The following is a 13,157-nucleotide window of genomic DNA, read 5'->3' on the forward strand; positions in this document are numbered from 1 at the left end:
TAAAGAGCATTTAATGACATGGAATGAATGAGAAGGCCAGTAAGATGCGTGCATCAATGCATTATGCTAGCTACTACTGTTACAACATTGCAACTTTTACATCCTGTGGCTCATGCAGTGTTACATTGATTACCATGGCAACCATGAAGCTGTGGTGCAGAAGCGGGGAATTTGCATGATCTCTAGTGTAGCTTGCAGGCTAAAAACATGTCTCGTACTCGACCAGAAAGTGTAATTAAAAAACATAATTAGAGAAATTGCTCAAGAATGTGTAGGAAAAGGGGCATAGTGTCGGCAACGTTAGTGGCTTTCCTGATGGGTCCCTGGCTTACAATACTGTACAAAAATATAAACATATCAAATCAAAGTTTATTTGTCATGTGTGCCGAATACAACCTTACAGTGAAATGCTTACTTACAAGCCCTAACCAGCAGTGCAATTATTAAGTAAAAATAGGTATCAGGTAAACAATAGATGAGTAAAGAAATGTAAAAAACGAATATACAGGTGGTACTGGTACAGAGTCAATGTGCGGGGGCACCGGTTAGTCGGGCTAATTGAGGTAATATGTACATGAGTGTAAAGTGTTGGTCCCATGTTTCATGTGTTAAATAAAAGATCCCAGAAATGTTCAATTTGCACAAAAAGCTTATTTCACTCATTTTATGCACACATTTGTGTTAATGAAGAGTTCTTCTTTGCCATGATAATTAATCCACCTGACAGGTGTGGCATATCAAGAAGTTCATTCTTCACCTGCAGGATTGTCTGAGACCAGCCACCCGGACAGCTGATGAAACTGAGGAGTATTTATGTCTGTAGTAAAGCCCTTTTGTGGAGAAAAACTCATTCTGATTGGCTGGGCCTAAATATGAACTTCAGTCATCTTAAATATTCTCATTACAGGGCAGTTTCCCGGACACCGATTAAATCTAATCCTACACTAAAAAGCAAGGGAATCTCCATTGAGGCAGTGGAGAGTAGAGGATGGGTTAAGGGTGAGTAGGCCTAGGCCAATACAGAGTGATACGAATTAGTGCTTCGGTAAGGTTGGCTTTAGCATTCATTACCATGATTATCAACTGTACCGCAGAAATGGAACGTAAATAACAGAAAAGGTGATGGTAGCTGCAGATAAGTACTTGGGTGTACAAGGTTTTACTTCAAAAGAGTACAAGTTGTGTTGAACAAAAGAGCCCCGTCTTTATGAAATAGTGGCAGTGGTGTAAAGTACTTAAAGTACTTAAAGTAAAACTACTTTAAAGTGCAATTTAAGTAGTTTTTTGGGGTATCTGTACTTTACTATTTTATGTTTTGGACAACTTTTACTTCATTAAATTCCTAATGAAAATAATGTACTTTTTACTCGATACATTTTCCCTGCGACCCAAAAGTACTCATTACATTTTGCATGCTTAGCATGACAGGAAAATTGTCCAATTGCAATTGAGTCATTTTCTATGAAGGTATCTTTACTTCTACTCAAGTATGACGATTGCGTACTTTTTCCACCGCTGAATAGTGGTATATAGGTGAAGCGGTGCAATTTTTTACCTTTTTATTTTTGCGTCACAAAATGTAACGTGAGCGACCAACACACTCCCGAACTCTAGGTGGCTGCATGCACAAACAAATGTGCGAACGCCATGATACCAAAGAAGACGACCTTAATCAGGATTTCATATCTGATCATCATAGTTGTAAAGTTTAGTCATACGTGTGGTTAGACACGTCGGTAGGTGATCACGTTAAGTACCCAAGCATTCGTCTAACAACAATCAAGTTAACCATGGCTAACGGTAAGTGAAATCTGCTAGCTATGCTTAACGGTATTTGCAATGTTATTTACTAGTTCCTGTTTCGGAACTATTTAACGCAACAAGTTAGCCTAATGCACTAAACTAAAGAAATTGTATTTGGTATTTTGCTATCTAGCGGGAAAAAAAGACAGCTTCTCTGAACGGAAAGGCAATGCGAAGTAGCTAGTTAGCCACCTGCTGAGTCCAGATACAACTAGCTAGGTGACTGTCTAAACTTATCCCCTGGCTATATAGATTGTTCTTGTAACGATTGCGAATCTCGTCATTAGGTGGCCGTCCACACTGATTTTCGGTTCCTTGCCTCATTCTTAATTTCGGTGAACTTCATGCTGTCAAGAATCATTGTCCTGATGGGGATCACGTGACCCTCGAACGAGACGGTCGCATGAACTAACACTTCCGCACAAGTACTTTCCAATTCCTAATCTTACCTCAACTACAAGTTTAAACTCCTTTAGCTTTAGTCAAAAAATCATAGCGGCTACAAAAGGCGACATTACAGGTGACATTTTTTTTACCCGGACTCGAGCATTAGCGACAGGAAAAGCCTCGAAGAAGAAGCAGCTAGCTTCAGAAAAAGCTAGCGCCAGGAGCAAGAGGACCCGTTCCCCACCGAGGCCCAACGAATGCCGACCTCGCACTCTGTCGAAGACATCCTTTCTGAGCTGAGATCCCAACGTACTGAACTCAACAACGGGATATGTCGAGTTGTTTGGGAACTCGGCTGGGGTGTTCAGAGACTTATTTTATGTACACCATTTATTTTCCTTTTATGTGAACGCAGCTGTAACTATTATCCACCTTTACCCAGAGATGACTTGCACTAAAGTTCGATTACTGTTCGATGACTAGTACCTTAGATCTATTGACATGGATCTGCTATGGTCTAGGTCATGCAATAAAACGGAAAAAGATACTATGTGCTCTAAAAAAGGAAAAAGCAGACATCGCGCTATTACAAGAGAGACACCTCTGTGATGGCGACCATGCCAAGCTCCGCAGAGCTTGGCTGGGACAGGTGTATTTCTCATCTTTCAAATCAAACAGTAGAGGTACAGCCATACTTATCCATAAGAATGCTCCATTCATAATTGACAAACATATCTGATCCGGGAGGGGAGATTTATTTTAACTGGGTTACTGTATGGACAACCAATTACTATCTTAAACATATACGCCCCTAACACAGACATTCCTGCATTCATGTCAAAAATGATAACCCTGTTCAATGAGCATTGTGTTTCCTTTGGCTTGGTGGCTGGAGATTTTAATTGTACCGTCAACCCAACCCTAGACAAATCATCTCAAGTCCCCACCACAAATCCTAGATCTGCAAAGATGTTGAACTCTCTTACTAAAGAGATGGGACTGATAGATATCTGGAGAGAGACTAATAGCTCATCTATGGACTATACATACTACTCTAATGTCCGTAACACCTACTCCCGTATAGATTACATTTTTATCCCAAATAGTTTCATAAATTCAGCCAAATGTACAATCGGACCCATAGCACTTTCAGATCACGCCTTTGTCCACCTCCGCTTTGACCTCTGCAAAAACATTCCGAGGTCAAAGAGCTGGAAATTCAACACCTCCATGTTATCAAACGACGCGTTCCATATATTGGTAACTACATGGCTAGACAACTACACACACGACAACAAAGATTCTTCTGTTTCTCCGGCCACAATGTGGGACGCTGCTAAAGCCACACTAAGAGGTCATCTAATTGCATATGCTTCCTCTAAGAAAAAAGCAATGGAAGCACACAGGCTGGATCTTGAGGGAGCTGGAACGCTGTGAAAAAGTACATAAACAATCCCCAGACAGCACCTCCTGGAGTCAACTTAAAGCAGCCAAAGCCAAACTGAATTTGGACTATACTCGGGATAACTTTTTTTTTTCTTCTTTACTAAACAGAAATACCATGAGTATAGCAATAGGCCGAGTAGATTGTCTTTTTTTTTAAAATTGGTAAGCAAGCAATCATGGCTATCCGAACAGCAGAGGACGAGGTCACATATGACCCAAAAAAGATACATTTTAACTAAATGATTTTTACTGCAAACTATATACCTCTGAGAGAGAACACATGGAGGCAGAACTCTACTCCTTCCTAGAGGGACTCTCGCTACCTAAACTATCAGAGACCGACCAAGAAGATCTCAACTCCCCCTTCACTCCTGAGGAGGTCCTGGAGGCAATTACCTCCATGCCACCTAATAAGTCCCCAGGCCCAGATGGATTCCCCAGAGTCCTATAAAGCTTTTTGGCCCCAGTTTAGCCCTATTTTCATGCCAATGCTGGAGGATTTTTGCAAAAACGGAGTTCTCCCAGACTCGATGCACACAGTTCACATTACAGTGTTGCTCAAAAAAGACAAGGACCCTCTATCCTGCTCGTCCTTCCAGCCCATAAGCTTGTTGGATTTCGACTACAAAATAATTACCAAATTGCTCGCCAAAAGACTAAACACTCTTCTTCCCAAAATAATAAAAACGGACCACTCTGGATTTATTAGAGACAGATACTCTTCTGATAGCATTCGCTGTCTTTTTGATATTATTGATCAAGTAAACGCACAGATCCCTGTCCTGCTGGCTTCACTGGATGCTGAGAAGGCGTTCGACAGGATGGAGTGGAGCTTTCTGTTCCCAGTCTTAATAAAGTTTGGGCCCATATTGAACTTTTCTAAATGGATAAAATCACTATACTCTCATCCAAATGCCATGGTGACTACTAATGGACTGAACTCTGACAGATTCCCTTTGGGACGGGGCACAAGACAAGGGTGCTTGCCGTCCCCGTCCCCCCGCTCTACTTGTTGGGGGCGGAGCCTCTGGCAGAGTTGATAAGGAGTAATCCAAGTATTATGGGTGTTTCTGCAGGCGGCCTGCAGCACAAGATTTCGCTCTACGCGGATGTCTTGCTCTACATATCCCTCCCTCCCATTTTAGACACAATTGCTCAGTATGAAAAGTTTCAGGTTATAAGATACATTTAAACAAATCCACTGTCTGCCCTCAATATTACACTCACCAGCTCTATGAAGACACTATGTCCATTCCAATGGAAGACACAGGGGTTTCAATACCTTGGGATCTTCATAACACCAGATCTGAATAGCCTTTTCAAGGAAAATTATCTTCCACTCCTGGATCGAATCAAGAACAATCTCCAAACCTGGATCTCCCTCCCAATTAGCTTAGTAGGAAGAATTAATGTCATCCGTATGAACATCCTCCCTAGACTGAACTATTTATTTCAGATGCTCCCATGCTATCTCCCAGTTTCCTTTTTCAAAACAACTAACCAAAGCATCACCAAATTTATATGGGGCAATAAACCTAGGATCAAGTTCTCAACTCTATCGAAACCTGAATCTAAGGGTGGTCTTGCCCTTCCCTCCCTTCAATTGTACTACTGGTCTGCCCAAATCTGCAACATGCTAGCATGGATCACAAACAGACAAGAGTCAACGTGGGTTCAGAAGCCCAATCCTGTGGTTCATTGCCCCTAAGCTCAATTATTTTCATTAATAACTTTAGTGAAGTGGGCAACATAGCCAAAACCTTTGATTTACAGCACCCTACTAGCGTGGAGGGACTGTAAGAAATACCTGGGCATTTCCTCCCCAAATATGTTCTCACTCGCCTATAGTTGGCAACCCAGACTTGCCAAAAGCCCTGAGGGATGCCAACTTTTAATCTTTGGCAAACTCTAGGAATCAGGACCTTTTCAGACCTATTTCATCAGAAAACCACTACACTGAAATCCTTTCAAGAGCTCTGCGGTGAATTCAATGTGCCAAGATCAGATTAACTTAAAATAAGGTCTGTGTTTGGTTTAGGCTTACACCACCTTGCCACTTTTATAACTGTGTAGATATCCATAGGATATAACTCAGATCAATATAAGCGAAGATCATTTTTTTTGTAGAGTGGATTTATGAAAATATGTTGACAAACGTTACCTAGTGAGATTTACACGGGTATAAAAACACCGAGGTGGTTTAAGCACAAAACACAGACCTTATTTGAAGTAGATCAAGACATTCTCTATGGAAGACATGAACGGTAAAATAACGAAGATCAGCCGCAAGTTATTACAGGAATTATGACGCAACGACTATTTCTCTCTAAACCATATACCTTTGACTATTACGAGCCTGCTGCTGCCTACCACCGCTCAGTCAGACTGCGCTATCAAATATCAAATCATAGTTTCTGGATTTGACCATATTAAATGACCTAAGGTTTATTATATTATAGTTAAGTCTATCATCTCAAACATTATTCTTTCAGTGACATACGGAATCGTTCCGTATTTTATCTAACGGGTGGCATCCATAAGTCTAAATATTCCTGTTACATCTCACAACCTACAATGTTATTTCATAGTTCCGTAAAATTCAGGCAAATTAGTTCGCAACGAGACAGATTCTGTATACCCTGATTCTGCGTGCAACGAACGCAAGAGAACTGACACAATTTCACCTGGTTAATATTGCCTGCTAACCTGGATTTCTTTTAGCTAAATATGCAGGCTTAAAAATGTGTATTGATTTTAAGAAAGGCATTGATGTTTATGGTTAGGTACAGTCGTGCAACGATTGTGCTTTTTTTACGCAAATGCGCTTTTGTTAAATCATCCCCGTTTGGCGAAGTCTGCTGTCTTTGTTAGGAAGAATAGTCTTCACAGTTCGCAACAAGCCAGGCGGCCCAAACTGCTGCATATACCCTGACTCTGTTTGCAAGAGAAGTGACACATTTTCCCTAGTTAAAATAAATTCATGTTAGCAGGCAATATTAACTAAATATGCAGGTTTAAAAAATATATATTTGTGTATTGATTTTAAGAAAGACATTGATGTATTGTTAGGTACACGTCGGAGCAAAGACAGTCCTTTTTCGCGAATGCGCACCACATCGATTATATGCAAAGCAGGACAGGCTAGATAAACTAGTAATATCATCAACCATGTGTAGTTAACTAGTGTTTATGATTGATTGTTTTTTTTATAAGATAAGTTTAATACTAGCTAGCAACTTACCTTGGCAACATAAAGCAGGTGGTTAGAGCGTTGGGCTAGTTAACCTAAGGTTGCATCCCCAAGCTGACAAGGTAAAAATCTGTCGTTCTGCCCCTGAACAAGGCAGTTAACCCACCGTTCCTAGGCCGTCATTGAAAATAAGAATGTGTTCTTTAACTGACTTGCCTAGTTAAATAAAGGTTAAAAAAAAAATGTTTTAAAAGCATAAAAAAAATATCTAAAAAAAATCGTCAAATCGGTGGCCTTAAATACCGATTGTTATAAACTTGAAATCGGCCCTAATTAATCGGCCATTCTGATTAATCGGTTGACCTCTAGTGTGTATATATATGTGTGTATTTTTATATATATTTATTTATTTATATATATTTATTTTTATATATATTTATTTATATATTTTTTATATATATATATTTATTTATATATAAAAGTCTGTCACATCTGTGAATGTGGAATGTGCTTTGTTGATTTGGAAAAACAAGAACTTAATAAAACTTTAAATTGGGAAAAAAATAATTAAATCATTGTCCTCTCTCTACAGAGCCAGTGAGTGTGATGTTCAAGGTCTACTGTCTGTCAGTGATGACACTGGTGGCAGCAACTTACACCGTGGTATTACGATACACAAGGACAGTATCATCAACAGCTATGTACTTCTCTACAACAGCAGTATGCATCACAGAAGTTATTAAATTGTTCTTGAGCCTTGGGATGTTGACCAAGTAAGTATATCCAATGTACTACTGTTTTCATGACCGTCCATGTAACAAATGCACTTGGATAGCCTCTTTACATGTGGTCTCTGCCTTGAAGAAATACTGTAGAACACCCTTGTGTTGAGTATTTTGTTGAATGAATTAATGCCCCTGTAGCTCAGCTTTTATACATGTTTGTCTTCATTTTCACCTTGCAGAGAAACGGGCAGCTTTGGCAGGTTAAAAGCATCCATAGTTGAACATGTATTTTGGAGTCCAAAAGAGCTGCTGAAACTGAGTGTTCCCTCTGTGGTCTATGCAGTTCAGAATAACATGGCCTTTGTTGCCTTGAGCAATCTTGATGCAGCTGTGTATCAGGTATAAACTACAAATTTCATGATTTCTGCAGAAAATGTCACATTAAGAATTGACGTACAGTACCAGTCAAAAGTTTGGACACACTCATTCAAGGGTTTTTTATTTTTTTATGTTTTCTATACTGTAGAATTAATAGTGGAGACATCAAAGCTATGAAATAACACACATGGAATCACATAGTTACCAAAAAAAGTGTTAACCAAATCAAAATATATTTTAGATTCTTCAAAGTAGCCACTTTGCCTTGATGACAGCTTTGCACACTCTTGGCATTCTCACAACCAGTTTCATCTGGAATGCTTTTCCAACAGTCTTGAAGGAGTTCCCATATATGCTGAGCACTTGTTGGCTGCTTTTCTTTGACTATGTGGTGAAAATGATCCCAAACCATCTCAATTGGGTTGAGGTCAGGTGATTGTGGAGGCCAGATCATCTGATGCAGCACTCCATCACTCTCCTTCTTGGTCAAATAATCCTTACACAGCCTAGAGGTGTGTTGGGTCATTGTCCTGTTGAAAAACAAATGATAGTCCCACTAAGCGCAAACCAAATGGGATGGCGTATTGCTGCAGAATGCTGTGGTAGCCATGCTGGTTAAGTGTGCCTCGAATTCTAAATAAATCAGTGTCACCAGCAAAGCACCATCACACCACCTCCATGCTTCACGGTGGGAACTACACATGCGGAGATCATCCGTTCAGCTACTCTGCGTCTCACAAAGACATGGCGGTTGGAACCAAAAATCTCAAATTTGGAATCATCAGACCAAAGGACAGATTTCCACCGGTCTAATGTCCATTGCTCATGTTTCTTGGCCCAGGCAAGTCTCCTCTTATTATTGGTGTCCTTTTAGTAGTGGTTTCTTTGCAGAAATTTGACCATGAAGGCCCAGATTCAGTCTCCTCTGAACAGTTGATGTCTGTTACTTGAATTCTGAAGCATTTATTTGGGATGCAATTTCTGAGGCTGGTAACTAATGAACTTATCCTCTGCAGCAGAGGTAACTCTGGGTCTTCCTTTCCTGTGGCTGTCCTCGTGAGAGCCAGTTTCATCGTAGCGCTTGGTTTTTTGCGACTGCACTTGAAGAAACTTTCAAAGTTCTTAATGTTGCGTATTGACTGAATTTCATGTCTTGAAGTAATCTTCTCTTTGCTTATTTCAGCTGTTCTTGCCATTTAATATGGACTTGGTCTTTTACCAAATATGGCTATCTTCTGTATACCACCCCTACCTTGGCACAACATAACTGATAGTTTTGATGTCTTCGCTATTATTCTAAAATGTAGAAAATAGTACAAATAAATTAAAAACCTTTTGAATGAGTAGGTGTGTCCAACCTTCGGACTGGTAATGTATCTATACTTCACCTCTGGCTCATATTCTCACTGTATCTTCCTTACCTAGGTGACATATCAATTGAAGATCCCGTGCACGGCCTTGTGCATGGTCCTCATGCTGAACCGCTCTCTCAGCAGGCTGCAGTGGTTCTCAGTCTTTATGCTGTGTTTGGGCGTCACGCTGGTCCAGTGGAAACCGGCAGAGGCCACTAAAGTCCAGGTACCCTTGGTGTTTTCTGTTTTGGCTTTTTTTATTTCACATTTTTATTTATCCAGGAAGTCCCATTTGAGGTCAGAATACCTATTTTACAAGGGAGACCTGGCCAATGGGCATGTCAAGTGTATACTGGTTCGTTGCTGATGTTCTAATGGCTTGTTTACAACCCAAGTCTGAGGTTTGGAATTCTCTGCCTTGTCTATTTGTTAAGAATCTTATACACTTTTCACATAGGATTTATGGTATGTTGCCTATTTTATTATTATTATTTTTATTTTTTAATGTTTGGAGTGCAATGTTTATATGACCCCCTTTCAAACAGGCCTATTTTTACCACATTCTTGCCAGCATAAACCTTTTTAAATGCATCTAATGGCAGGAATAAAATATCTTTTTTTTAGTTAAATTATGCTACTGGTTTGTGCAGCCTATAGGCTACATGGCTGCCCCCTGCAAATGAAATCAATAGATTCCCTGTATGTGCTTTAGAAACCTTAGAATCTGCTCTTTATGATCATGTAAAGAAATAAGAAATCTCACCTGGATGAACCTCTGTATTGTAATTTGAAAAGGTAACTTACAATTATTTATTTTTTATCCACCTTTGTTAGGGAGCAGGCATAGTTTCTTACATTCAGAGTATCTTCATCATGATCCCGATTTTTCAGAAAATAATAGCAATTTATATTTTCCAAAGTGTTGTGTTCACATTTCAACCTTTTGGAGTTGCCTATACGCGATCGAGCAAACTAATAGGTCTACACTTGATTTCTGCTACATTATTGCATGCTAAACGTTTCTGAGCCGTGATGGATGAGCAAATGAATAGATGACATTATCAATTCGTTTGCTCGTCTCGCATTTCTTTTGGACTAACATTTAGTTTAACAGCAGAGATTTGTATACACCTTCCTTGGAAGGTTGAGTTCCACTCCTCTAGACGTCATGGAACACACCTTCCACATTGTTAATTATTTTCCATAGAATGCATAGCTGCTTGTTGTTAATTATCCCTTACACAATGTTGATAACTCTCCAGCTTCACATTATAGTAAATGCATTATCCCATAATGTTTTCAATATTTCTGAACAATTTTTAAGCTCAATCTGATGTGAAGTTACTCTCCCATGAAGCCAGTAAAAATAAATTGCTATCTAGTCAAGATCAATAAGTAACTATTAGTACAATAAACCTAAGAACTGGTTCACTCGTACTGTAAAAAACACTGGGTTCACTGGTGGCCTTTTTTGTATACGTCGTGTAGTACCAGGCTAGCTGCTAACGTTAACCCCCCCCTTCCATGGGCACGAGCACTGTTCATGACAAACTGTTCACACCCCCTTGTTGGTAGAGAGAATTTTGTAGGTTTTAAAGCTTATTTCCTGTAATTCTACAAATTTTGTCATGGGGTGCAAAGACAATTTTGACGTTTTTAAAGCGAATTTTCTTACAATTTTATACATTTTGCCATGTCTAATGTCTATTCATGTAATATTTGAGTGACTCAAAATGTACAACATATCTATGGACTGAAAAACCTAAATAAAATAAAAAGTCAACTGACATGGGCAAGTTGCTCTGGGTATTTTATATCAAGCTATAAATAGCACTCTTAAGGTATGTAATGACTGACATGACAAGAGGAACTGATGATGCACTACCCAATTTCTACACTGCACCTTGTGCATTCCATTATTACAACTTTCAAGAGTAAGTTTCTTTTTTAAAGTCGATACCTCGCAAGCCCCACAGTTTGAAGGACTGATGTAGTTGACGAGACGAGGGTAGGCTATTGCTTCAAATATATTATAACTATTGGATGACTGGGAGTTTCAGTAAGCAACAATTTGATACATGACTTTTTCCATTAGCCTACTTTATTCCAATATTTTCATCATTCAGTGGTATTCTAGTATTCTTAATTCTATGGTAGTTTGTGCCAATGCCGCTTTGGCATTACGGCTACGTTTCATACAAAGCCGTAGACAGAACTTTACCACAATTATGACTTGGTCGGTAGACGGAATTAAAAAAATGCTCGCTTTCCTTTGTTTACTGGCAATACCTCTTCAGATCTAAAGAAAAGCGTCAAAAAGTTGCCGGCATGGGAAAGTTGGGGGCTAAATGTCTTTTATGTAAGGAGTATTTGACATGTTCTAATCTTTTTAGGTGGAACAGAACCCATTTTTGGGGTTTATGGCCATTGCTGTGGCTGTGTTGTGCTCTGGGTTTGCAGGTAATCTTGCTTTATATCTTTTTAATATTCTATAATGTAATTTATGATGATAATGGCAGGTAACCTAATGGTGTCCCTTTGTTTGAACAGGGGTGTACTTTGAGAAGGTCCTAAAGAGCTCAGACACATCCCTATGGGTGAGGAACATCCAGATGTACCTGTCTGGCATTGTGGTCACCCTCGCTGGAGTTTACATGACTGAGGGCGCTCAGGTCGTAGAGAAAGGCTTCTTCTACGGTTACACGCCTTGGGTGTGCTTTGTAGTCTGTGAGTCAATATTGACACATGAACATATTCATGATTTTTCTACAATGCCTGGAGAAATGTATATTTAAAAAAAAAAAACTTTTCCTAACCTAAATTTGTGCGGTACATTGAATTTACAATTTGGTATTTTCTTCTTCCAGTTTTGGCCAGTGTGGGTGGTCTGTACACGTCAGTGGTGGTGAAGTACACAGACAATATCATGAAAGGCTTCTCTGCTGCAGCCGCCATCGTTCTCTCTACTGTGGCATCTGTCACTCTGTTTGGGCTCCAGATAAGTGAGTCAAATCATTTACATCTTTGTGGGCATGGACTATCATAAGTCACTGTTCAGCCACTAGGCTTTGTGTGGTCTAATATAGGAGTACTAATATAGGATATTTTTATTTTCAGCCGCTGTGGCAAGGGTCGTGGTGGGTGTATTGCTACTAGCGCAATGACATGCTACCTGATCCCATAGATTTCCAGTCATTAAGCCAACTACTATCCATTTAAGTGTGTCGTGGCAGAAATGTATCTTATTTCTAAATGAATGAATATAGGGGAAACACTGCTTAGAAAAAAAATCATCTGAATATATTTTTGAGTGAATTCATCAATAGTCCATGGCAGGTTTTCAGTAACCATTTTCCCTTTTCATGCAGCTGCTACCTTTGCTTGTGGAGCAATGCTGGTGTGTGTCTCCATATACCTTTACGGACTTCCGAAACAAGACACCACCAAGCTTCCAAGAGCAGACACAGACAAGGAGGCCAGGCAGAAACTGATCACTGTTTGAAGCCTGGGTCTGGAATAACAAAGGTTTATGGTGTTTCCTGACCTCTGTGTTGGAGCTGCCCATGAGGCTCTCTTTCACACTGCGGTCTACTGTTGTCCCATAAGAGCGTCGGCAAGGAACTTCAATAATATAGATTCATCATTATATCAGTAATGATGGAGCGTAAGGGAAGTGTGGCGCTGAGGCAGAATGTATGCATAGAAAATAAATACCATTGGGGTTTTATTCCTTATTTTTGTTTACTGTGGGACTGCTGTTAGTAATGGACAACAATATTTTTCATGAACCACTGTCAATGTCAAGTACTCCACTATTGACAAAGTACTGAATGTATATACACAGCTGACAGAATCTCACCTGGGAGAGAGCTTGAG

General features: G+C 39.7%; 1 protein-coding gene across 3 annotated transcripts; it reads left to right on the plus strand.

Moving 5' to 3' along the window:
- Positions 1–791: 791 nt before the first annotated feature.
- On the plus strand, positions 792–13,015 carry LOC106607707 (CMP-sialic acid transporter). Of its 3 annotated transcripts, none has more exons than XM_014204951.2 (8): positions 792–999; positions 7,419–7,599; positions 7,791–7,950; positions 9,355–9,507; positions 11,675–11,741; positions 11,832–12,008; positions 12,149–12,283; positions 12,650–13,015. In XM_014204951.2, the coding sequence occupies exons 1-8, from the start codon at positions 795–797 to the stop codon at positions 12,781–12,783; spliced, it is 1,212 nt and encodes a 403-aa protein (XP_014060426.2). In that variant the 5' UTR covers positions 792–794; the 3' UTR covers positions 12,784–13,015. The 3 variants fall into 3 exon arrangements, with proteins under 3 accessions (XP_014060426.2, XP_014060427.1, XP_014060425.1); XM_014204952.2 differs by lacking the exon at positions 792–999 and adding an exon at positions 1,555–1,800; XM_014204950.2 differs by lacking the exon at positions 792–999 and adding an exon at positions 2,213–2,873.
- Positions 13,016–13,157: the final 142 nt, after the last annotated feature.

This window comes from Salmo salar, chromosome ssa06 (assembly GCF_905237065.1).
Source record: "Salmo salar chromosome ssa06, Ssal_v3.1, whole genome shotgun sequence".
In the NCBI taxonomy this organism is placed as follows: Eukaryota; Metazoa; Chordata; class Actinopteri; order Salmoniformes; family Salmonidae; genus Salmo; species Salmo salar.

Coding starts and splice junctions, on each gene's coding strand:
- LOC106607707 (XM_014204950.2), top strand. CDS start 2,666: ATGACTAGTACCTTAGATCTATTGACATGGATCTGCTATGGTCTAGGT. Junction 12,009..12,148: donor TTGGGTGTGCTTTGTAGTCT/GTGAGTCAATAT, acceptor TTCTTCTTCCAG/TTTTGGCCAGTGTGGGTGGT. Junction 12,284..12,649: donor TCTGTTTGGGCTCCAGATAA/GTGAGTCAAATC, acceptor CTTTTCATGCAG/CTGCTACCTTTGCTTGTGGA.